Source organism: Rhinopithecus bieti, unplaced genomic scaffold (genome assembly GCF_001698545.2).
Source record: "Rhinopithecus bieti isolate Rb0 unplaced genomic scaffold, ASM169854v2 scaffold_44368, whole genome shotgun sequence".
Classification (NCBI taxonomy): Eukaryota; Metazoa; Chordata; class Mammalia; order Primates; family Cercopithecidae; genus Rhinopithecus; species Rhinopithecus bieti.
In genome coordinates this window covers 789,426-813,812 of record NW_016817889.1, presented here as the reverse complement: position 1 = coordinate 813,812, position 24,387 = coordinate 789,426, and the positions used below count along the sequence as shown (strand labels likewise).

General features: G+C 42.7%; 2 protein-coding genes across 4 annotated transcripts in view; one reads left to right on the top strand and one right to left on the bottom strand.

The window, feature by feature from the left end:
• Window positions 1–6,640, top strand: part of REEP1 (receptor accessory protein 1) — a 127,673-nt gene extending 121,033 nt beyond the window's left edge. For 2 of the 3 annotated variants that reach the window (XM_017856314.1, XM_017856313.1), the window contains 2 exons: window positions 560–711; window positions 3,536–6,640. In XM_017856314.1, coding sequence (XP_017711803.1) covers window positions 560–711; window positions 3,536–3,607 — 224 coding nt within the window. In that variant the 3' untranslated portion in view covers window positions 3,608–6,640. Of the gene's footprint in view, window positions 1–540; window positions 712–3,535 lie in introns of those variants that run through there. The other variant, XM_017856311.1, reaches the window with a different exon arrangement.
• A 1,582-nt stretch (window positions 6,641–8,222) lies between these two features.
• On the bottom strand, window positions 8,223–22,486 carry MRPL35 (mitochondrial ribosomal protein L35). Its single transcript, XM_017856310.1, has 4 exons — window positions 22,308–22,486; window positions 14,746–14,935; window positions 13,834–13,978; window positions 8,223–10,649 (listed from the first exon to the last, which is right to left on the bottom strand). The coding sequence occupies exons 1-4, from the start codon at window positions 22,348–22,350 to the stop codon at window positions 10,461–10,463; spliced, it is 567 nt and encodes a 188-aa protein (XP_017711799.1). The 5' UTR covers window positions 22,351–22,486; the 3' UTR covers window positions 8,223–10,460.
• Window positions 22,487–24,387: the final 1,901 nt, after the last annotated feature.

The window sequence follows — 24,387 nt, the reverse complement described above, 5'->3', positions numbered from 1 at the left end:
AACTATATAGCTTTGTTTAAGGTTATCCCTTAAGGCCTCCTGGCATTTTACATTCTGTCTCTTACGGAATGCTTGGAGTTGAATATGCAAGTATAATATACACTGTCAACATGGCTTGTATGTATAACATAGAAACTGCTTCCCCACCCCACCCCACATCACTGCTGCCATCTTCTCTAGAGGAGATTCTTTCCCTGAGCATTCACCTGGTGTGGGATCACAGGACTGAGCTGCAGGGATTGATGTGTCTCAGTTAAGGCCGCTTCTTTCTTCACCCAGGGAAGTGGTGCCACCTTGGTAGCTTTTCAGTAGATTCTGAGTCTGTGGTTGTTTCTGTGCACAGTGCCTGGAGATTCATACAACTTCATTTTCACAATCGCAGACCCCCTACAAGGAGGCCCCCAAAACATCAGTGCTTCCTCAGACGCAGGGGCCTCAGCTGTCCTCACAGGCCTGGCTTGCTGTGCTGTGTGCCTAACCTTGCCCTTCCCTGCTCCCTGCACTGATGCCTCCTTGCTATACTTTGTCTCCTCTGTGTAGATTGTAAATGGACATTAAGTGGTTGAGGGAGATGTGAATGAGGGTGGTGTGAAGGCATGGGAGCCCCACCAGGTCCAAAACCCATTGGCGTTTTCTGACGAGGAGGAGGAAGACCTGCTGGATTTCATGTACAAGTATAAAGCACCTCGAAGGACGGAATTGCCCGTGGAGGTACACAGTGTCTGGGGCTGTGGGTTGGAGTGTGTTTTCCAAAGGCTGTGCCCTGGAGATTGGGGGTCCTGGGAGCAGCATCTCTTGGGGCACCATCATCTCCTCAATACCTCGGGTGGAAAGATCTCCTTCCATCAGACAAGCAGAACCAGCCACTGGATAGCATGCAACTACTTGCCAAGGAGAGGAAATCCTATTAATTTCATTTAGAAATAGGAGTGTGAGCTGGGTGCAGTGGCTCATGCCTGTAATCCCAGCACTTTGGGAGGCTGAGGCAGGATCACCTGAGGTCAGGAGTTCGAGACCAGCCTGGCCAACATGGCAAAACCCCTTATCTACTGAAAATACAAAAATTAGCCGGGCATAGTGGCGTCCACCTATAATCCCATCTACTTGGTAAGCTGAGGCAGGAGAATCGCTTGAACCCAGGAGAAGGAGGTTGCAGTGGGACTGCGCTGCTGCACTCCAGCCTGGATGACACAGCGAGACTCCTTTTCAAAAAAAAAAAAAAAAGTAATAGGAGAGTGGTAAAGTATCTAGGTCTTTATTGTTTTGTTTTGTTTTTTTCCAGGTATTAACTACTACTACTGTAAGTTGACGTACAAGTCAAAAGCAACCTAAATGGGTGTTTTGAGGGAAGAAAACTCAGAATGTGTTATTTGAAAAGTTTTCATAAGTAAGAACAAGGCTTGTTCATCGCTGTATCTCCAAGAGACAGCATAGTGCCTGGTACAAAGTAGCTATTCATGAAATGTTACTGAAAGGGTACAGCCCTTTAGAGTTACCAGAACCAATACCCTTGACATACATGCTATTGTCAGTTGTAGGATGTAGATGGAGTTCTGGCAGCAGGAGCCTCTTGGACCTTGCTCTGTGACGTGGGTAGGGAGTCACCAGTTATAAGCGCAGGTGCAGGGACCCCAGTCTTTCTCTCTGCTTCCTAAGGTCTTCTCTCTTATTCCCTATCTGCTGAGTATCACGGCCTGAGAGGCCATCTGAAGCAAACAGGAAGTCTCTGTACAGACCCTTGTGAGACTTACATGGGGAGATGCCTTGAAATATTCCCTTCCACAGACACTGAGCAGCCTAGCATTCTTATTCATTAGGACTGTAATTATGACCACCTCTATGTGCAGTTAATCAGGTTCCTTTCCAAGGTGAGGCGCACATGCATCCCTTTTAAAGTTAGAGGGTTTGGGAAAGGATGCTCTGGGCTTGGACACTGCTGGAGGAGTCCGGCCTGGGCAATCTGGCCTGGGGAGCCTCCTGATGGGGAGAGGAGCCCAGCCTAAAGAATTCTAGGGCCCAAGGGTTTGTGCTATTTTGCTTTTGTTTATTAAAGCTGCACAAAATGCTTTACTGTTTACTGTTCACCAGCCTGCCAAGAGGCAGATTACTGTAAAGGTGGGTTCCGTTGTTTCTGTTTTCAGTCTCTGTCCAGAGGTGGCTGGTAAGCATCTCGTAGTGGTAAGGCTGTAGCATGAGGATTCTATGAGAGGGCCTGAGTCTTGTTCTCTAGCTCATTCACTTCCTCCCTTCTACGTGCCTGCCCAGCACTGAGCCACTCACCAGGCAATGGTAGTGAATGTGCCACGAGCACATTCCTGCCCTCAGGAAGTCCCCAGTCTGGTGGGGAGTGAGCAGGGCCCCCACACAACCCCTTCTCACTGGGTGCAAAGTCCTCTGCTGTGGGACATGTACAAAACATGATGAGAGAACACAGGAGGTGACAACGCCTGGTTGTGTGTGGCTAGGCAGTGGCAAGAGGGGCTCCAGGAAACCTTTGCAGAAGTGACCTTTGAGCTGGGTCCTCAGGAGGCCTAGAAATATGCAAGACAGAGGAGGGAGGGAAGGGCTTCCAGTCAGAAGGAAGACAGGTATGAATGGGCACAGTGTAGAGCAAGTTCTATGTATATACAGAGAAGTGGACAGATACGGGGGCTGAGGGTAGGTTGGGGCCAGTTGTACGAACCCCTTCGAGTGCTGTGCCAGAAAAAGTCCCCTTCACTTTCATTGAAATAGGAACTCCTCCTGTGATCTGTGTATCCTATGGAAGGAGGGGTCCCTTGAGAGTCATCTGTGGGAGAGACGAGGTGGAGCCCTTTATATAAGTTGAGCATCCCTAATCGAAAAACCCTGAAATTCTTTGCGGACATGATGCACAAAGGTCATGCTCAAAGGAAGTGCTCTTAGGAGCATTCTGAATCTCAGATTTTCCGATTGCAGTGCTCAATTGGAATGTATATGCAGATATTCCAAAATCTGAAAGAAAAATCTGAAATCCAAAACACTTCTGACCCTAAGCATTTCCAGATAAGGGATATTCAACCTGAACTCCAACCTGGTGTTTGCCTTTGTGGTGTGGTGTGCTGTACATTAAGAGGTTTCACATCCAGAAAGGGGACTGGAAATTTGGTGATGAAAATTTGAGGCAAGTGCCAAAAAACATTAGGCTGGTTCCCAAAGGAAATAACAAAAGCAAAGGAAGCGATGGGGAGATGTCTCCTTCTGCTGAATCATTTAAGATCATTTTGCTCCTCAGGCGGAAACAACAAAGATGTGTCATTCTGCACAACCGTTCCCTTGGGAGATCGAGGAGCCTAATTTAAGAGGGAGGCATCAGCCTCTCAAAGGGTCAGCTTCATGGGATATGTGGGATGGGACTCTGATGATTGCTTCCTGTTGCGGAGATTCAGGGAGACCCCAGCCCCAGCCAGCATTGGCCAAAGGAGCTGGAAGTCTCAACACAATGCCTTCCAGGTGCTGACCCCAAGATTCCACATTCACACCAAACTGAGGGACACCTTTCTGTTTTCTCTACCAGGCACCGCCTAGAATCCTTCGATCTCACTTCAGGAAGAAAAGTACCTCATCCTCAGCCACCGAAACCACGTGAGTGAGATGAGCCAACAGCACCGGATCCACAGAATGTTTCTTCTCTGCCTTAAAGAGCTATTCACTAATAACATAGAAATCCGCAAGCTGGGTGTGCTTTGAGTGTGCAGCCTCACAAACATGGCCTTTTCTCTCTCCCCTTCCACTTTTAAGGATTTTTTCCCCCCTTTTCTTTATTTTGCTGGGGAGAGGCTAAAGGGAAAGGCAGTAGGGGCGGGGGTGGTGACCTTTAAGTCTTCTGAGGTTGGTAATTTTCCACAATTGGATTCTCATTATAGACAGCAGTGTGTTAATTAGAAAGATAAGAGAATCACCCCTATGCCGCCGAGATGTACATTTGTAATTTATTTGTTGCATACTTAGTTTTTAGTCCTGTAAATGCAAACAAAGCATTTTTTAAAACTTTCTTTGTTCTTGGTACTAATACTTTGAACTATGATGTACATATTTATGGCTTTTGGCTTTTAATATAATGGACTTGCAAGGGCTGCCAGAGGTTCTGACATGTAAGAAAACTGCAAAAACAAATATAGAAAAATATTTTGATTCTAGAGAACGTCTCAGATGTGCTTATAAAGCTTCCAAATACAACTCCAGTAAGACATCCCTTTCCCTGCAGGAATGTGGTCTATATTCTTTAGATAGTTGTTTAGTCAAAAGACCAGACAAGTTACAAACTAAGAGAAACAATATTTCACAACACAGTGAAGTGTGATGAGAGGTCAGGGGAACATCCTAGGATAAGAGAAAAATCACAGGAAGCTCATCTCCTCCCTGGATTCTGGATTAGGAGCTTCTGAATCTTTTCCAGGGATAGGCAGGTGGCTCACCCTTGGCGCAATTTCTTGAGGATGGGAACGGGTAGAGCTGTTAGAAGGAGTAATTCTGTGCTTGACAAAGGACGATTTCTCCTTTATCATGACCAGTGCTGCTGATTTCCCCAGACAGAGGAGCTTACACTCTGAGCACCTTGTTTTAGCGAACTCTAGCGAAACTTGTTTAGCTTAGCAAAAACAAACACACAAAAAACTGAGAACTGTGCTGTTTCAGATACGCCATAACAAACATCTGAAACACATGTGTAACCATCAAATGATGGGCTCCAGAATGGTTTTTGAGCTTGAGATCTTTATGGGTCACACTTGCTGGTCAGACCCAGGAGCACCTGTGGCTCACACCTTCTGTTCCCCTCCTGGCCTGTGCAGAATAGAAACAGCAGACTCACACTCAGTGGGCACTACAGGCCTTATCAGACGTTTTATACAAGAGTGGATTGCTTAGTAGGGGAATAAGGCACTCTCTGAGGGGGCTTTCCACTTAGATTGAGAATTTTATTTGAAAAGAATCTGGTTTAAATGGCACTGTGGTCCGAGGTAGCTGCTCTCCCTGCTGAGAGCTGAGCCGAAATGTAAGAATAATATATTTGTGCTTCGAGTTGGTGTTTTCTTTCAGTGTAATGCATGCAGTGGTCACAACCCAGTTACTCATAATATTTGGATTGTATTTGTTCGTGGATATGCCCAGAAGACTAGACAATTAGTGTTATATACCACATAGAACTGTCAATCAACTATAAACAGGCCCAATTAAAAACTGTTCCATTAGTACGCAAACACATATTAGAGGCCTTTGCTGATGATACATTAGCTGGACCTTAGCCACCCCAGAAAGGGTTTAATTTGAAGCTGATTGTTGCCAGATATGCATATTGGAATCCTGTCTACCCATAGTTCCTCTGAAGGTGATTTTGTAATTTGCAAAAGAGTATAGGAAAATATACCTAAAAGCAAATTTGTGGCTGAGAGGATAAACAGAGGCTGTTTGCTCATTTTCTGTGCCCCACACCCACTGAGACCTAAATCTGTTAAGGAAGACAGAAAATGTTTTCTTTGTGCTCAATGAGTAGTTCCAGACGGAAGAATAATACACTCTTTAAAATATATTTACCTGTTAGTTGGAAGTACCCAGAATTATCAGAAACAAGAGCAAAAAAAAAAAAAAAAAAGCTTACACAGCTTCTTAGCATTTTTTTTTTTTTTTGGCATAACAATAAATTGCCTTTAGCAGCAGTTTAAAATCCTATTGTGAACAAGCTATATTTTCACCATTTTACAATGGAAAGTTGTGACAAGTACAGGTTATCAAGTTTGCACTTAACTACGCCAAAAATGTTTGAAGCACTCTATTCTCAGACATGCTATATTACTTCTCATTCAAGATTGAAAAATATGAAGGTATCCAAACTGCTGTCTTAATGTAAATGTAACTATTTTTCCTTCAAGTGTTGACTAGGGAGTCGGTTTCTCTCTTAAAGACACTCACTGTACAACTGAGAGCAGCTGTCATATTTCTGGCAAAATGTGTTTACGTATCTGACAAGCTGTACATTTGTGTATGAACTGACATAAAATGTGAAAGCCTGTAAGTGTACATGTAGTGGTGTGGTGTTCTGTCTAGAGGATACAACTGAATGTTTTTAATTTGCTGACTTACAGACACAGGCTGTTTACAAAACGCTAGCTGGAAAGTCTGTAATGTTCATGTCATAACTTTTAGTTAATTGCCATTGAGCACCTGTTCTGAGGAGGTGAGATGTGGACTTGTGCTTATGAACTGGAGAGTTTACTCACAATCCCTCCTGGCTTTGTGTGAATAGCTTGCTCACTTTGCTGGCCTTTGAAATGTGTTCTCTATGATAAGCTGTCCATGTGTTTGTGATAAGAGTGCTTGTCAACCATGACCATCTTTGAGCCTTCCTAGTCTTCCACCTGGCACAGTATTTGAAATGGCAAAGGATGTGCTTCATCCTCTAACAGTGTACACTCCCAGAGCTGATATTCTGGATTATGACTGTGCACATTTCCTCTAGTTCATTTCTGTAGTCCCTATAGAACGATCTGTAATAAAATAGTATACTGGACTGTGCATCAAAGGGATGTAAAATTACAGTATTCCAAAGGTTGAAGTTCTGCTGTTTTGTTATAATGCCTGATACACATCTTGAATAAAGTCTTAACATTTTTCTTTTAAAAAACATCTTTGTAATGTTGGGCTTAAAAGGAAAAAGGAAATACTTTTTTTCAAATATGGGAGGTAGCAAGGATTAGAAGCTTAGTGCTCAGCCATGGACTGGCCTGGTAACTTGGCCCCATGCCTGCTGCATAGGATGTTGAGAGGGTAAGAAAATCAGATGATATAAGTGTTTTGAAAACCAGTTCATCACACAACTACAAACCTGAAAGTATCACTTTTATTTTACATTTAAAAAAATCATCAGCAGAAACTAGGTAGTTGTGAAAATAGAATAGTCCACTGGTAGAGTTTCAATTGTGCAAACGGACCTTTGGTCCATCATTTTTCTTCTCTGAACATTTCTTCATCTACAAATGGGGGAGTGCCTGTGCAGGTGACAACAGGGTGGTGAAGGGCCACTGTGGGTGGAAGGGATGCCCTAAAACCTGCTGCAGCCCTTACCTTTCACATCTGAACAGGCAGACTCAAACTTCATTGGGTGGCCACAAAGACTTGGAAGCTCAAAATTTGAAATATCAAAATACAGACCCAATTTCTTTGCATTTTTAGTCCTATATTCTAGGTTTGACAAAACCACTGTAAAATAAAGCAGCAGTAAGCAAAGAAGCAGATTCAGAGGACTAAAAGCAGGAAGAGATGGGGAAAAAAAGCCTGGAAATCCATTCATTTGTTTATTTACTGAGCCTGGTCCAATGTTGACAGAACTGGGATTATCCAGGTTAAGAGTTGGCAAAGGACAGGAAAGCAAAGTAATAAAATTTGACCATGCTGCAAGAATTGAGGCCACATGTTTTGCTACAATTAAGGATGGAAAGAGCTTGACAAAAGATTTGGGAGGCAATGCAAAATGCTCAGACTTCACAGAGGAAATCTGTCGCCGAGTAAAAGATTTAGATTAATGCTTCTACAACTGGTATTTGCATCAGTCACTCTAAATGGACACCACATAAACCTCTATTTAGAATACCTACGTATGTATGCATTGGTTTGCTTGTTTCTTGACAGTACAATCTGGGCCTTAATGAAATCCTCGCGCAAAAGATGCAGGTGGATGTCCCTAGGTCTGTTTTCAAAGAACTTTTTCGCAAGTGGCTTGTTTTATTTATTAAGTGTCTACCGGAAAGTGTTTTTTTGTAAACTCTGAGTGGACTGTATCATTTGCTATTCTAAACCCATTTTACACTTAAGTTAGAAATAGTTTTATCTTCAGATGTAAATATCAGGATACAGAATTAATAAGAGAAAATGTCTAACTTTTTAAGAAAAACCTTATTTTGCTTTGTTGTTGAAAAAACATAATGGAAATAAAACAGGATATTGATCGTAATAGCAGCAAAATGAGCACTCTTATAAAACTAAAATGGGCACAAGAGAATTTGCCTGGGAAAGTTCACATCAAAAAGAGTGAATGTGGTATATTTCTAAATGATATGAAAAATAGAGACAGATTTGTCCTTTACAGAAATTACTGATTATGAATAAAAACTTCAGATCCGAGAAATATATAATGAGAGATATAATTTTTGTTAATGACAAAGGTAATATATTGGATACAAAAACAAAACAAAAAAAAGCCAAATTGGTACAGTGTTATGAAGAAGTGTTTATTTAGTATTTATAGTACCAGATTACAGTCACTTGTTGATTTATATATGAATTTTCTTATGTTGTTAGAAGACTCAGGGAAATACACAGGATCCCAAGGAGTGAGACTGAAATTCTGGGTCTTATTAGCTGTACTTTGGGTAATTTATGTTGTGTGCCTGTCAGCCATCCCACTTCAGACCATCTTTGGATGCTGAGGCTCTGGTTGCCAGTCCTTATCTCTATCCTCCTGTCCCTGGTCTAGAGGAGAAACGAAGGTGCTCTGAGGCCCCTGTAACAGAGACCCTTGTCATCTATATTTGCGTTAAAGAAGTCATGGAGGCTGTGCAAAAGTCTCCTTCTCCCCAACTTCTGCAGACACCATTTCCATCCCACTACCCAGAGGTACATCAAAGGGCAGGAGCCAGGCAGGTGACAAAGATGTGGAAGCCTTCTAAATGGTTGGCTTTGCCGTCTCAGAAGTGCGAAGAAATGAAAATCCATCAAAACAGAATGCCATTCCATGTTTCAGGCTTTTACCTTACCTCAAATCAAATGTCTGTTCTTTATTTATTGGTCCCATAAATAGACACGCACTTGGACTTCTGGTTGTAGAATATTCTATTGTTATCCTTTCTCCTTTTAATAAACACACACTACTTTCAAGGAATCTCCCTAATAATCCTGGCCTGACATGCTGCAGAACTTCAATTTCATAATTTTACTAACAGAGGAATTTCATCTTATCACCAACTACTACATTAAAGTTTCTGAAACAGTAATTCATGCATAATTCTATTTAATAATGGTTTTCAAAGTACTTTGCTGTTTGAAAATGTTTCCCACATGATTCTGATGGGAGAGTTGGGAACCACTGCCCTAGACTGTAACCACTCAATTGAAGAGATGCTTCCCTGCCCACTTCAAGTAAACAATGCTTAACTCTTTCATCATTTCTAAAACAACTGAGATTACTTTCTCCCCTTAGTTTCTACAATGATTGTTGAAAATTTGTGGGAAAAGTTTATCCTTACAAATGAAAACATGAAATCTGAAATGGATAAACTAACTTTTAAGAAATACATATCCTTACCTGAGAAGCTGAGGCAGGAGGACCACCTGAGCCCAGGAGTGCGAGGCTTCAATGAGCTATGATTGCACCACTGCACTCCAGCCGGGGCAACAGAGCAAAACTCCTGTCTCCAAAAAAAAAAAAAATACCTATCTTTCAAAACTTGCATAAAAAAGGCCCTTGTCTTCACTTGTACAGCCTCTTCTGTTTCATGAATGAGCATGCTGAAGGGCTCCTCTCCTCTCTATGAAAAAGTGTTGTTAAAATAAATGAGAAGTGTTATGAACACAATGAACCTGGTGTGTTAGACGTTAAGTGTGCTGCCACCCCATGTGAACCTCCAAGTGAAATTGCTCACATAACTCTTTTTTTGCTGTATGCAAACTTGCTAATACAAAGCAGGCTAGGGTGGGCTTCCGACTTAAGAACTGCCAATCCCTGCTCTAGACAATGACCCAACCAGACCTAGTATAAAAAGGTAGTCTGGCCCAGTTAAATTTCCTTGGCAACTGGACACTAGAGACAGGAGCTGAAGGTCACGATGTAGAAAAGAACCTCAAAGGTGCAAGTTAAAGTTATTCCAAAGGAATACAAACTGTAAGTATGCAAAAGCTGTGTAGAGAAGTTGGTGAACACAAAGAGAATGGAGTTAACAATGTAAAAAGAAGCAAGTCACATGCATGGCAGAGCCTAAGCCTAAACATCCACCTGCCCCTGCTGAGGAGCACCACCCAATTTCTGCTCTTCCTGAGGCTGGGGGGTGATTTCTGGGTGGGAGATGGAGTTGGTGAGGTGGTTCCTGAATTCCCAGGCACATATCCTTAAAATAATGTCATACTGTTTGAGCTAACTTGTGGCTTTTGAGTCTTCTTATGTTTGTCCCACTTGAGATTCCTTGCAACTAAAGGAGCCTAACTGAAACAACTAGTTAAGCCAATACCATTTGTTAAAAATAATGCACCATTCTAAATTTCTGTTTCTCTAACCAAATCTGGCAAAGTCTGATCCATTAAGTTTTATACTTTTATAAGTTTAATGTTGTCACTGTATGTTTACATATTCATTGGTACAATTTACATCAAGTTTTGTACTTATCCATTTTGCAAAGATATCATGTACACAAAGATACATATCCAATAACTGAGAAACAAGTGAAACTTCTAATCTATACTTTCAGGTTTGTTCGATCATGATACTTCTGATAAGGATCATCGACATACCAGTTTCGCCTCTTCCAGAAGGACGTCGTCATCTTATCTAAGAGTTTACTCTGGGTTTTATTGCAGAACACAAATTCCCTCAATCGCTTTTTTCTTGCAGGTGTCTTTTTCCATAATTTTTTCTTATAGCCAGCCTGTCAGATATTACAAAGAAATGTAAAACATCATATTACGTATGAAACAATAGGTATCTTCACAACTCAAGGTTTATAGACCCAATAAGAACAAAAACCACACTTCCATAGGGGCTGGAATACTTCTTGGAAAGATGTGATTCTTTATTGAGGGGGCGGGATGGAGAAAGCATGTGTAGTTTGAAAAGAAATAGTAATAAATAATATTTTAGAAAAAAATGTTACTTAAACTCACAGAAAATAAAACTAAATGTGTGTGGCTGGGAAAGTACAAGATAATGACATAGAATTATAATCACTAAACAGGTATGATCTTACTATCTCTTCAGCAATCTTTAACAACGTACTATTATTCTTATTTTACATCTTTAAAAAAGAAACCATTGATTAGAGAAGTAGCAGACAGAGGTCTAAGGGCTAATAAGAGTTCTTTTTTTGTTTTGTTTTGAGACAGGGTCTCACGCTGTCACCCAGGCTGGAGTGCAGTGGCGTGATCACAGTCACTGCAGCCTCTACCTCCTGGGTTCAAGTGATCCTCCTGCCTCAGCCTCTCATATAGCTGGGACCACAAGTGTACACCACCATACCAAGCTAATTTTTAAAATTTTTGTAGAGATGAGGTCTCACCATCTTGCCCAGGCTAATAAGAGTTCTTAACCACTGTCTTTCCTAATGTAGAGGAGGATGCAGTGCTGGCTAGGTAACAACATTAATATTTCTTAAGCTGAGTATTATAAGAGTTGAGAAGCACAGTTCTCAAATATATTGCTTCATTTATTCTTTTCACACACAAGGGACCAATTTTTATAGGAAGTACTTTTCTAAGGAATTATGAATATGGTAAGACTATTATTAGGAGTGGTGAAGGAATGGTTAACCCACATATTTAACCCAGAACTTTCATATACACCCATACCAGTATTATTAATTTTGAATAATTAATTTTTAAAGACAGGAAAGGAAAATTAGATTGAGTATAAAAACTATAATCATAGCCTGTTTAAAGTGGAAGGGATCTTAGGTGCCACCCAGCTTAACATCTGGCTAAAACCACACAGTGAGCCCTTGGGTCCTTTCAAGCCAAGGGTTCTTCATGGCACAATACCAACTGAACAAAACCATGGCTCTTTGCTGAGAATGTGCCTTGGGTTTCTGACATGTCTTAGTATCATCACTGTGACCATCAACTTCTATAAGGACAGTGATGAAATTAGGAAAGGTTATTTAATAGTTCTGGTTTTAAAATGCTAGAAGTTAAATTTTTGCTACTCACTGTTTACAATTTTAAATGCAAACATTCAAAGCCAAATCTCCACATCTGTGTAATAATTTTATAGTTTGTAGGCCAAACTGGGTTACTATGGATCTCTGATGTACAAACACTTAATTTGCTGCCCTGCCCATTACCACCAGTATCCTTTAAAGATTATTCACGGAATGGAATCACTATGAAAATGCTTGAATTTTTTTTACACAGTCTCTAGATTCAAAAATGGAAGGAGGGAATAAATAAATATCAAGGACTGCTGGATGAAACCGTGTCATGGAAGATACTTTGTTTTACACGTTAGTATGAATTCATCTACCCAGATTTTTTGTTTTTCTCTGAAAATTAGATTTTGAAGAGGCAGGGCATTCTATACTGGGTATACTTTCGGGAGCCCTGAACTGAAGCTAGGTATTATGATCGGACAGTATGATCGGGTCCTTTACAGTAACACGAGGGCTCCAGAGCCCAGTGAGAGGGACATGGAAAGGAAGGCAAGGAAACCCACCCATTTCATTTTACCTAGGGCTAGAAGAGGACCTGGAAATAATCGGTATAAAAACAAAAGTCGGGGCTAGGTGCCACAGCTCATGCCTGTAATCCCAGCACTTTGGGAGGCTGAGGCACGTGGATCACTTAAGGTCAGGAGTTCAAGACCAGCCTGGCCAATATGGTGAAAACCCGTCTCTACTAAACATACAAAAATTAGCCTGGCATGGTGGTGCATGCCTGTAATCCCAGCTACTCGGAAGGCTGAGGCAGGAGAATGGCTTGAGCCCGTGAGGCACACGTCACAGTGAGCCAAGATTGTGCCACTGCACTCCAGCCTGGGCAACAGAGTGACACTCTGTCTCAAGAAAAAAGAAAAAAAAAAAAACCACACACACACACAAAAGGGAAGAAACGTTTCCAGTGGTCTCAAATTCACAAAACTCAGAACATTAGACCTTTTAGTTTAGCTGCTTATGGATTATATGAGCTTCTGCTGACTGGTGTAGGAAACTACCCACCAGTGTTTCAACAGAGATAAGAGCTGAGAGTTCCAATCAACCCATTTATCTACAAATTTAGGATTGTTTATAAAACGGGAGAATCCTTTCCACCTTTCAAACATCAAGAAAGTTCTACCAACTATTTTATTTTACAGGGAACCAAATTTTGATTTTAAAGATTTAATTTCCAAGTAATAAAAGGGAATTACGATTTGGGCAGTTACTATATCTCAAAAATGGTTTTGCAAAACTGGTTGGTCTTTGGCTGCTTTCTTTCTTCTTTTTTGAGATGAAGTCTCACTCTGTCACCTAGGCTGGAGCGCAGGGGTGTGATCTTGGCTCACTGCAACCTCCGCCTTCCAGGTTTGAGCGATTCTCCTGCCTCAGTCTCCCAAGCAGCTGGGATTACAGGCACCTGCCACAACGCCTGGCTAATTTTTCTATTTTTAGTAGAGATGGCGTTTCACCATTTTGGACAGGCTGGTCTTAAACTCCTGACCTCAAGTGCCTTGGCCTCCCAAAGTGCTGGGATTACAGGCGTGAGCTACATACAGTGCCTGGCTGAATTCTGTTTCATTTTAATCTGCTCACACTCCTTTTTTGTTTGAGATGGAGTCTCGCTCTGTCACCCAGGCTGGAATGCAGTGGTTCGATCTTGACTCACAACAACCTCCACGTCCTGGGTTCAAGCAATTCTCTGCCTCAGCCTCCTGAGTAGCTGGGATTACAGGTGCCTGCCACCACGCCTGACTAATTTTTGTATTTTAGTAGAGACGGGGTTTCACCATGTTGGCCAGGCTGGTCTTGAACTCCTGACCTCGTGATCCATCTGCCTCGGCCTCCCAAAGTGCTGGGATTATAGATGTGAGCCACCACGCCCGGTCTCACACTCCTTTTTCAATTTAGTAACAGTGTGAAGACCCACCTTTCTCCTCACCCATAGGCCACAATGAAGTCGAAGAAACCTATAGATGACAGCTTTCACAGTCTTTCTCTTGCCTTTTCTTGTACTGAAGTATGTTAGAGATCTGACTGGTAGCTTCAGGACACTTGGAAGCACGGGGGCCAATCTAAAAATATATTAAAAAATGTTTAGTATATAATCAGACTGATTAAAGGATTAAAATTCATATCTATACTGAGAAATGACTGCTCCAATGGGATGGAACTAACTTTTCATACACAATATTACTTCCAATGACCCGTGATATTAAGCATAAATTAGAATAGCAACCATCACCAACTCGCAAGTCTTCTAAAACCTACCCCCTCAATTCCTGTAAAATAATTCATTCTATTATCATCGCTTGATTTCTTATCCATCTTCCCACCAGATTGCAAACTCCTTGAGGACTTCAATCTGTTTACCTTTGTGTCCTTTTTGCCAACTACAGTGCTAGGCACCCAGGTGTGTTTAACTGGATGTTTGCTGACTGAATGACCAACACACGCAGCCCATCCTTACAAACTGAGCATCTTGTGCACCCTCTACTTTGGATGACAGCTTCCATGCAGGAAAGCACACATACAACATCAGAAGCATGCTGCATTTGGCATTTTCCTGCCACAGGCGCCTAGATACGTGGATGTCAGTCAGAGTCTCCCACTCAATCAAGCAGAAGTCTACATAATTAACTGCAGGTAGGCAAAGAATACCACCTACTTCTAGGATACCTTTGCAGGCATGAATATCTTGGAAAGTTTGTCTAAGCATCATGTTTATTGAAATATACTCTACCAGTCAGGCACAGTGGCTCACGCCTGTAATCCCAGAACTTTCCAGCTACTCAGGAGGCTGAGGCAGGAGAATATATACCCACAAAGAAATATACTCTACCTATTAAGGATCTCTGAAGTATGCCCATATGTCAGGTTCCTCTCAGATGTGGTAAGTCTGGGAGTGGAGGAAACAACTGGTGTCTGAATATGACTAAAGCGTCCAGTGGACAATGCAGAAATAAGAGAGGCATTCTTGACACAGTTGCGATAGGTTGAAGATGCCAAAATATTCAGGGGCCGTAGAATTCCTGTAAAGATAGGAGCGTATATACTTAATATAATACTCCAAAGTATGCATCCAGATATTAAAAATTAAGAGATGTATCAATGCCACCAAGTATTAAACACAATTAACGTGCCCTGAGCATCAGACTCATCTGTGAAGCTTTTACCACTTTACTAAGGTATAACCATAAAATAATTACCGATTTTATGTATACAATTCAACAATTTTTGGAAAATTTAGAGAGCTGCACAATCATCGTCACAATCTAGTCAGACGTTTGCTAGCTCTATGTCCAGTACTAGGAAAAAAAGATGTGTGTAACATTTATTCCCACCTCCCAGATCTTACACTCTGGTGAGACAGAACTCCCACACACAGTACAATGGCAGGTCAGGGATGCACTCGACAAGAGTGGCGAGAGAAAGATTCTCGAAGGAAACAGAAGAGGCACTTGAGTTCTCTAGAAAGTGAAAGTGCTCTAGAAAGTGAACAGGCCCTGTAGTCCCAGCTACTGGGAGGCTGAGGCAGGAGAATGGCGTGAACCCGGGAGTCGGAGGTTGCAGTGAGCCAAGATCGCGCCACTGCACTCTAGCCTGGGCGACAAAGACTCTGTCTCAAAAAAAAAAAAACAAAAAGAAAGTGAACAGACCCTTAGAAGAGGAGGAACACATTTCAGGCAGGACGAACTTATGCAAAGGCATGGAGACTGAAACAAATACAGGTGACCCTTGAACAGCATGGGTTTTAAGTGCACAGAACCACTTACAAACAGATTTTCTTCAAAAAAAGTTATACCTAGTGTGCCTGCCTTTCCAGTCTCCCCTTCTACCTCCTCCACCTCTTCTTTCTCTGCAATCGTTTTGTTTTTTTTTTTTTTTTGCGCAGAAACGGCAAAACCAACTCCTCCTCAGCCTACTCAATGTAAAGATGATGAAGACCTTTATGATGATCCACTTTCACTTAATGAACAGTACCCTATTTCTCTTTCTTATGACTTTCTTTTCTCTAGTTTGTTTCATTGTAAGAATACAGTATATAATACATATAACATGAAGGATATATGTTTTTAAAATTCTTTTTTTGAGGCAGGGTCTTACTCTGTGGCCCAGGCTGGAGTGCAGTGGTACAATCATAGCTCACTGCAGCCTTGACCTCCTGGGCTCAATTCATCCTCCCACCTCAGCCTCCCAAGTAGCTGGGACTACAGCACGTGCCACCATGCCTGACTAATTTTTGTAGAGACAGAATTTTGCCATGTTGCCCAGTCCAATCTTGAACACCTAGGCTCAAATGATCCACCTGCCTCAGCCTCCCAAAGTGTTAGGATTACAGGTGTGAGCCACCGTGCCCGGCCTCAGAATGTTAATCAATGGTTTATGCTATTGGTAAGGCTTCCGGCCAACAGTAGGCTATTAGTAATTAAGTTTTGGAGGAGCCAAAAGTTATACTCGATTTTCAACTGCTTGGGGGTTGACACCCTACCTGCTGTGTTGTTCCAGGGTCAACTGTACATGTATGGGTTGAGGACCAGACCTGCCTCAGAGGCTGAGACTGCTCGCCTGACTATCAGAGACGCCTTGGGAGAAGTAGTTGGCAGTGGGGTGGAACAGGTCAGAAGGCAGATTTCAGACAGCCTAGATGTGTGGTGTGGATGAAGTCCTCTTATCAGTCCTTCCAACTATGGCCAGACTAATAGTTCATGGCTGCAAATCAGAATCACTCGTGGAGCTCTGACTCCACCTATAAATTCTGACTGAAGTCTAGTGTGGGACTCAAAATTGTGCATTAAACAAGTTCCACAGGATGATGAAAATGTCCTCAGAACTTAAAAGTATTAAAAAAAAATGCACTAATACAAAACTAAAAAAAAAAAAAAAAAAGTCCTACAGCTGGAATGTAGGAATGGTTGTACAGCTTGCTAAATTAATTTAAAAAATCATAAAACTGTACACATAAAATGGGTAATTTTATGGCATGTAAATTCTACCTCAATAAAGTTGGTTAATAAAAATACTGCAGCCAGGCGAGGTGGCTCATGCCTGTAATCCCAGCACTTTGGGAGGCTGAGGCAGGCGGATCACCTGAGATCAGGAGTTCGAGACCAGCCTGACCAAAATGGAGAAACCCCATCTCTAATGAAAATACAAAATTAGCTGGGCGTGGTGGTGTGCGCCTATAATTCCAGCTACTCGGGAGGCTGAGGCAGGAGGATCACTTGAACCTGGGAGGAAGAGGTTGCAGTGAGCCGAGACCGCACCACTGCACTCCAGCCTGGGCAACAAGAGTAGAACTCCATCTCAAAAAAAAAAAAAAAGAGAAAAATACTCCACCTGAGTCTGATGCTCAGCTGGGACTTAGAACTACTCTCCTATTTTCTACTGCACTGATTTCAGATAATAAATGAGGGCCCATATTGATACAGAAGTGCTAGGATTTGAATCAGATGATTTGGGCTCATATTCTAGCTCTATGACTTCCTTGCTATGTAACCAGGGGCAAGTTACTTAACCTCTCTGTGCCCCAGTTTCCTCAAATTTAAATCAAGTTAATTATGGAGAGATAATGAGACTTGAATGAGATGAAGCATGTAAAGTGCCTGGAGGAGTAGCACAGAGAAAACATTTAACGAATGCTAATGGCAGATAATAAAGAAGAGGGATACTTAGCAAAGATGATACAGGTTGAATATCTGAAACGCCTGTGGCCAGAAGTATTTTAGATTTTTTTAAATTTTGCATAAAGGAGATATCTTGGAGATGGGACTCAAGTCCAAACACGAAACTCATTTGTTTCATATACATCTTACACCTACAGCCTGAACTTAATTTTATACAATGTTTTAAATAATTTTGTGCATGAAACAAAGTTTTGACTGCCACCCATCACATGAGGTCAGGGAAAGAATTTTCCACTTGTGGGCCGGGCATGGTGGTTCACGCCTGTAATCCCAGCACTTTGGGAGGCCGAGGCAGGCAGATCACGAGGTCAGAAGATCGAGACCATCCTGGCTAACACAGTGAAACCCCGTCTCTACTAAAAATTAAAAAAAAAAATTAGCTGGGCGTGGTGTGGCGGATGCCTGTAGTCCCACATACTCGGGAGGCTGAGGCAGAATGGCATGAACCCAGGAGGCAGAGCTTGCAGTGAGCTGAGATTGTGCCACTGCACTCCAGCCTGGGCAATAGAGCGCGACTCCGTCTGAAAAATAATAATAATAATAATTTTCTACTTGTGGTGTCATGTTGGTACTCAAAAAGTTTCAGATTAGAGATGCCTAACCTGTATATTAATATGTGGCCATCGGTGATAACAGAGCCGGGTGTGGTGGCTCACCCCTGTAATCCCAACACTTTGGTAGGCCGAGGCGGGTGGATAACCTGAGGTCAGGAGCTCGAGACCAGCTTGGCCAACATGTGAAACCCCGTCTCTACTAAAATAGAAATATTAGCTGGGCAGAGTGGCACGCACCTGTAGTCCCAGCTACTCGGAGGCTGAGGTAGGAGAATTGCTTGAACTCAGGAGGCAGAGGTTGCAGTGAGCCGAGATCATGCCACTGCACTCCAGCCTGAGTGACAGAACGAGACTCTGTCTCCAAAAAAGAAAAAGTAACAATTTGCAACTGAAAAGGGTAGTATAAACATTGGTGCAGAAAACTGATCAGAGAGCCCTTACATAGGGTCTTGGAAATCAAATACATAAGTTAAAGAACTGAAAAGATGTGCAGATGTAATAAGGCAGGAGGTAATCTTTGGAAGATTAAGTGCATTGGAGAACTGTAGACAAGAAAATGTTCCAATTTTCATAGGTCATCAGATTTTGGTATCTCTTAGTTAAAAATTTTTTTTTAAAAAGTAAGAAATTCTTTTGTTCTCAATTTCTATGAAGATCCTGAGGCTGCATAAGACTATTTATCAATTTTCACAAAAAACAAGCTGGAAACGATGGCTTGTTAACGTATTTGTGAAGAGACAGAGTATCAGAACTCCAAGTGATCTCAGTAAGAGAGAAAAACAGATCAAAGCCAACAAGATGAAATCAGGAATAAATACACTGAAGTTAGAGAAAATGGTTACGGGAACAACAGGAACTGGGAACTTGGTTGAGAGCAGTTCATGGGAAAATATGTGGGGAGGCTCTATCTACTGCACCTTCTGGTGGACCAATCATGTGATTAAGCCTGTGAGGGAAACCTAACAGACTAGCTTTGTTAACAAAAGTGCAGTACATCAAGGGAAATAACTAATTTCCTTCAGTCCTCTGCCCCTGTCTGGGCATTTTCATACAGACTAATCTACTCTAAACACACTCTTGTATAGAGAACACAGATGTTTTCACCAAAGAAGTAACATAAAACCAGAGCTTTGAAAGAGTACGAAGAGACAGAGGGAATAGGATGTACAAAGGTGACGATGTACATTTGGGGAATCACATTGGCCCTATGTGGCATGAATCAAAGGAATGAATGGGGGACATGAACTGCACTGGATGGGAGTGGAGCAGAGTGTGACAGTACCTAGGAGTTTCAAGTTTTTTTTTTTTTTTTTTTTTTGAGGCGGAGTCTGCTCTGTCGCTCGACTGGAGTGCAGTGCCGGATCTCAGCCTCACTGCAAGCTCCGCCTCCCGGGTTTACGCCATTCCTCCTGCCTCAGCCTCCCGAGTAAAGCTGGGATACAGGCCGCCCGCTACCTATCGCCCGCCTAGTTTTTTTGTATTTTTTAGTAAGAGACGGGGGGGGGGGGGGGGGGGTTTCACCGTGTTAGCCCAAGATGGTCTCGATCCCCTGACCTCGTGATCCCGCCGTCTCGGCCTCCTCAAAGTGCTGGGATTACAGGCTTGAGCCACCGCGCCCCGGCCGACGTCTTCAAGATTTTGATCCCATGTTTCCTAAAAAAGAATTTTGAAAAACTGGCCAGGCGCGGTGGCTCACGCCTATAACCCAGCACTCTGGGATGGCCCGAGCGGGCAGATCATAAGGTCAGGAGATCGAGACCATCCTGGCTAACATGGTGAAACTCTGTCTCTACTAAAAATATAAAACAAAATTAGCCAGGCGTGGTGGCAGGTGCCTGTAGTGGGAGGCTGAGGCAGGAGAATGGCATACATAAACCTGGGAGGCGGAGCATTCAGTGAGCCAAGATCGCACCACTGCACTCCAGCCTGGGTGACAGAGCAAGACTCCATCTCAACAACAACAACAACAACAACAACAAAGAATTTTGAAAAACTACCCTTTCACAAATACTTAATATCTAAAATATCAAATAGTTTAAATTGTTAAAAAGGCTATAATTTCCAGCATATTTAAAATACTGACTTTTAAAAATAAGCTGTCACTTCACTCTTTAAATTGTTTTCAGTAGAATCTAAATTAATAGTAAGTTGATAACTACCTACATCATCTATTTAAAAATTACAAGAACTATAAATTCAAGTAGATGAAAAATAACTTTTCATCAAAGGGCACTCCAAAATAATGTAAAAGACAAGCCTGAGTGGGAGAAGATAAAGGACACACATAAATGAAAACAAAACAAAACAAAACAAAACTAAATAAGACAATCCAATAGGAAAATGGGCAAAATATTTAAGTGGATATTTCATAAAGGAAATTCAAAAGGCCAGTAAACATGTGTAAACACACTACAGCTTGTTAATAATCAGAGAAATGCTTATTTAAATCTCAGTGAGATACCATTACAAAGCCACCAGATTAACAAAAATGTGTAGGTCTGACAATATCAGGTATTGGTGAGAATGTGCAGCCCCAACACTTTGGCAGTATCAGGCAATGCTGAATATATACATATTCTCTGACCAGGCAATTTCACAGCGAGTTTCACACACACCCACATCCTTAGAAACAATTAGACTCATGCGCCAGGACAAGATCAATCAGCTTTGTACATAATTGCCCCAAACTGGAAATGGAGAATTGTGGAACAGTCATACAATATTATATAGCAGGCCCGGCGCGGTGGCTCATGCCTGTAATCCGGGCACTTTGTGAGGCCGAGGCGGAGGCGGGTGGATCGCCTGAGGTCAGGAGTTCGAGACCAGCCTGACCAACATGGAGAAACCCCATCTCTACTAAAAATACAAAATTAGCTGGACGTGGTTGCGCATGCCTGTAATCCCAGCTACTCCAGGGGAATCACTTAAATCTGGGAGGCGGAGGTTGCAGTGAGCCCAGATCGTGCCACTGAACTCCAGCTTGGGCAACGAGAGAAACTCCATCCCCCCCCCCCAAAAAAATAAATAAAATAAAATTGTATATCAATGAGAAAGCATTACAACTACGCAAAATGAATTAATCTCACAATGTAAAAGACACTAAAGAGTATATACTGTATGAATTCATGTGAAGTTCAAAACCAGACAAAACTATGTTCTTGAGAGATGCATATATAGATGCTAAAACTACTATAGGAAAAATAGGCAATCTAATAGTAACTATAAAAATGAGAACAGTGTTTATATCTGGGGGGGAAGTAGAGAATTTTGATACACAGGGGAGAGGTGGTGCACTGTTTTGACCTGAGTGTTAAACAGGTGTTTGCTTTAGAATTGTTAAACCATTCATGCATACTATATAAAATTTTCTTCGTATGTATTATATTTTGCGAACACAAAAAATACTTCACATAAAAAAAGCTTTTCTCTAACGGGAAAATTTACATCGTTGCTTTTTCTTGACTGATCTCGTATATTCTCCCACAAAATGTTATCCTAACTTAATATATTTTGTGTGAAAGTAACTTACTGAGGATTTTATGGTATTTTTATGATTTTTAACTTTGTGCAACAAGTACTTAACGTGACGGCAACTTAATTTAGTCGCCTTTACTTCTGCTATCTCTCAGTCAAGAAGTCCTCACGCCAGCCCTTGTGCCGGGGGCTGTAGTTAAAAATTAAATTGGCCTTCAAGTTTACCATGTGTCAGGCACTGCCCAAGACGCTTTACGTGCATTATCTCATTTAATCCCCAGGTAGGTGGTATGACCCCCATTGTAAAGGTGTATAATCTGAAGTTAGGAGAAATTAATTCTCAAGGTTAAAGGTCCAGAATGGCGGGTCCTAGCCTCCAAATCAGAAAGTTAGGTGAGACTTTTTGGTCTCCCTCGCCCCCTCCGTTCCAGTTTCTCTGGCTTGTTTTCTAGGGAAGAAAAAGCTGGTAAGGAAGTGGAAAATGCCGGACACACAGGCCCACGTGAGTCCGAGTCAGGGAACCTGGTACAGGCTGCCGGTCACACCGCCCCAGAGAAAATTGGGCTCAACCCTCTTATCTTAAATAATGACCCTTTTTGCTTGTTAACCTCCCTCTAAACGCCCATTCTATCCCGCACCAGTTCCCCCTCCTGTGAAGGCATGCATGGAGTATGTCGCTCTCCACTGACCTGAAGCAGCTCTCACTGCACGAGCAAAAGCAAACGAAGCCATCTTGCCACCCTCGCCTACGGCGGCCGCTTTGGGTTTAAAAGCACAAGCGCAAAAGGGAATGAAGGGAAAGCAAGGAGGCGGAGTCAAGGAAAAGGAAAATAACGAAGGAGTTGTCCACTCAACCTTTATTCAATGTTATCTGCCGGGTTCCGCTCTTCGCCGCTGTAAAGAGAGTGCCTATAGAAGGTTCCACAAAATTTATTATTTAAAAAAATTCTTGGGGCTGGGCACGGTGGCTCACGCCTGTAATCCCAGCACTTTGGGAGGCCCAGGCGGGCGGATCACGAGGTCAGAAGTTCGAGACCAACCTGGCCAACATGATGAAACCCCCGTCTCTACTAAAAATACAAAAAGCAGCCGGGCGCGGTGGCAAGTGCCTGTAATCTCAGCTACTCTGGAGGCTGAGGGAGGAGAATCGCTTGAAACCGGAAGGCGGAGGTTGCAGTGAGTCGAGATCGCGCCACTGAAATCCAGTCTGGGCGAAAGAGCGAAACTCCGTCTCAAAAAAAAAAAAAAAAGAAAGAAAAAAAAGAAAAAAAAAATTATTGCCGGGAGCGGTGGCTCACGCCTGTAATCGCGGCACTTTGGGCGGCCGAGGCGGGCAGATCACGAGGTCAGCACATTGAGACCATCCTGGCTAACACGGTGAAACCCCGTCTCTACTAAGGGGTACAAAAAATTAGCCGGGCGTGGTGGCACGCGCCTGTAGTCCCAGCTATTCGGGAGGCTGAGGCAGGAGTAATCGCTTGAACCCGGGAGGTAGATATTGCAGTGAGCCGAGATCGAGCCACCGCACTCCAGCCTGGGGTACAGAGCGAGATATAGGGTGTATTACCTTGGAACACTATTGTTGCCAACTTGATCTCCCACCTATGGTGGCCACTTTGAGTCCAAAAACAGGCACATACGCTGACAAGTATATTGAGACATTCATAAAAGCTCTTTGAATTGGCAATGGGAGTCATTGCACACTTTTTTTTTTTTTTTTTTTTTTTTTTTGAGACGAGGTCTTGGTCTGTTGCTCAGGCTTGAGTGCAGTGGCTGCAGCGATCACAGCTCACTGCAGCCTCGACCTCCTAGGCTCAAGCAATCCTCCCACCTAAGCCTCCTGAGTAGCTGAGACTACAGGCACACACCACCACACCTGGCTAATTTTTAATTTTTTTGTAGAGACCTAGCTCTCACTACGTGAGCCCAGGGTGGTCTCAATTGTTTGGTCCTGGAATCAAACATTTCTCCCACCTCGGCCTCCCAAAGTGCTAGGATTACAGGTGTGAGCCACTGAGCCTGGCCTCACTGCACATTTTTGAACAAGTGAGTGATTTGATTTAAATTTTGCTTTTTAGAGACAGGGTCTGAGTGCAGTGGTGCAATCACCGCCCCCTGTAATTCCTGGGCTCAAGGGATCCTCCCACCACAGCCTTCCAGGTAGCTGGCACCATAGGTATGCACAATCATCCCCTGCTAATTTAAAAAAATTGTTTGTAGAGATGAGGTCTCGCTTTTTTTTTTTTTTTTTTTTGGAGACAGAGTCTCGCTTTGTCGCCCACGCTGGAGTGCAGTGACACAGTCTCGGCTCACTGCAAGCTCCGCCTCCCAGGTTCATGCCATTCACCTGCCTCAGCCTCCCGAGTAGCTGGGACTACAGGTGCCTGCCACCACGCCCGGCTAATTTTTTGTATTTTTTTTTTTCAGTAGAGACGGGGTTTCACCGTGTTAGCCAGGATGGTCTCGACCTCCTGCACTCGTGATCCACCCCCCTCGCCCTCCCAAAGTGCTGGAAGAGGTCTCGCTCTTTTGCTCAGGCAGGTCTCAAACTCCTGGGCTCAAGTAATCCTCCCACCTCAGTCTGCCAAAATGCCGGGATATGAACCAACACATCCAGCCCCTGATAACTTTTTTTTTTTTTTTTTTTTTCTGAGACGGAGTTTCGGTCTGTGCCCCAGGCTAGAGTGCAGTGGTGTGATCTCAGCTCACTGCAACCTCCACCTCCTGGGTTCCAGTGATTCTCCTGCCTCAGCCTCCCTAGTAGCTGGG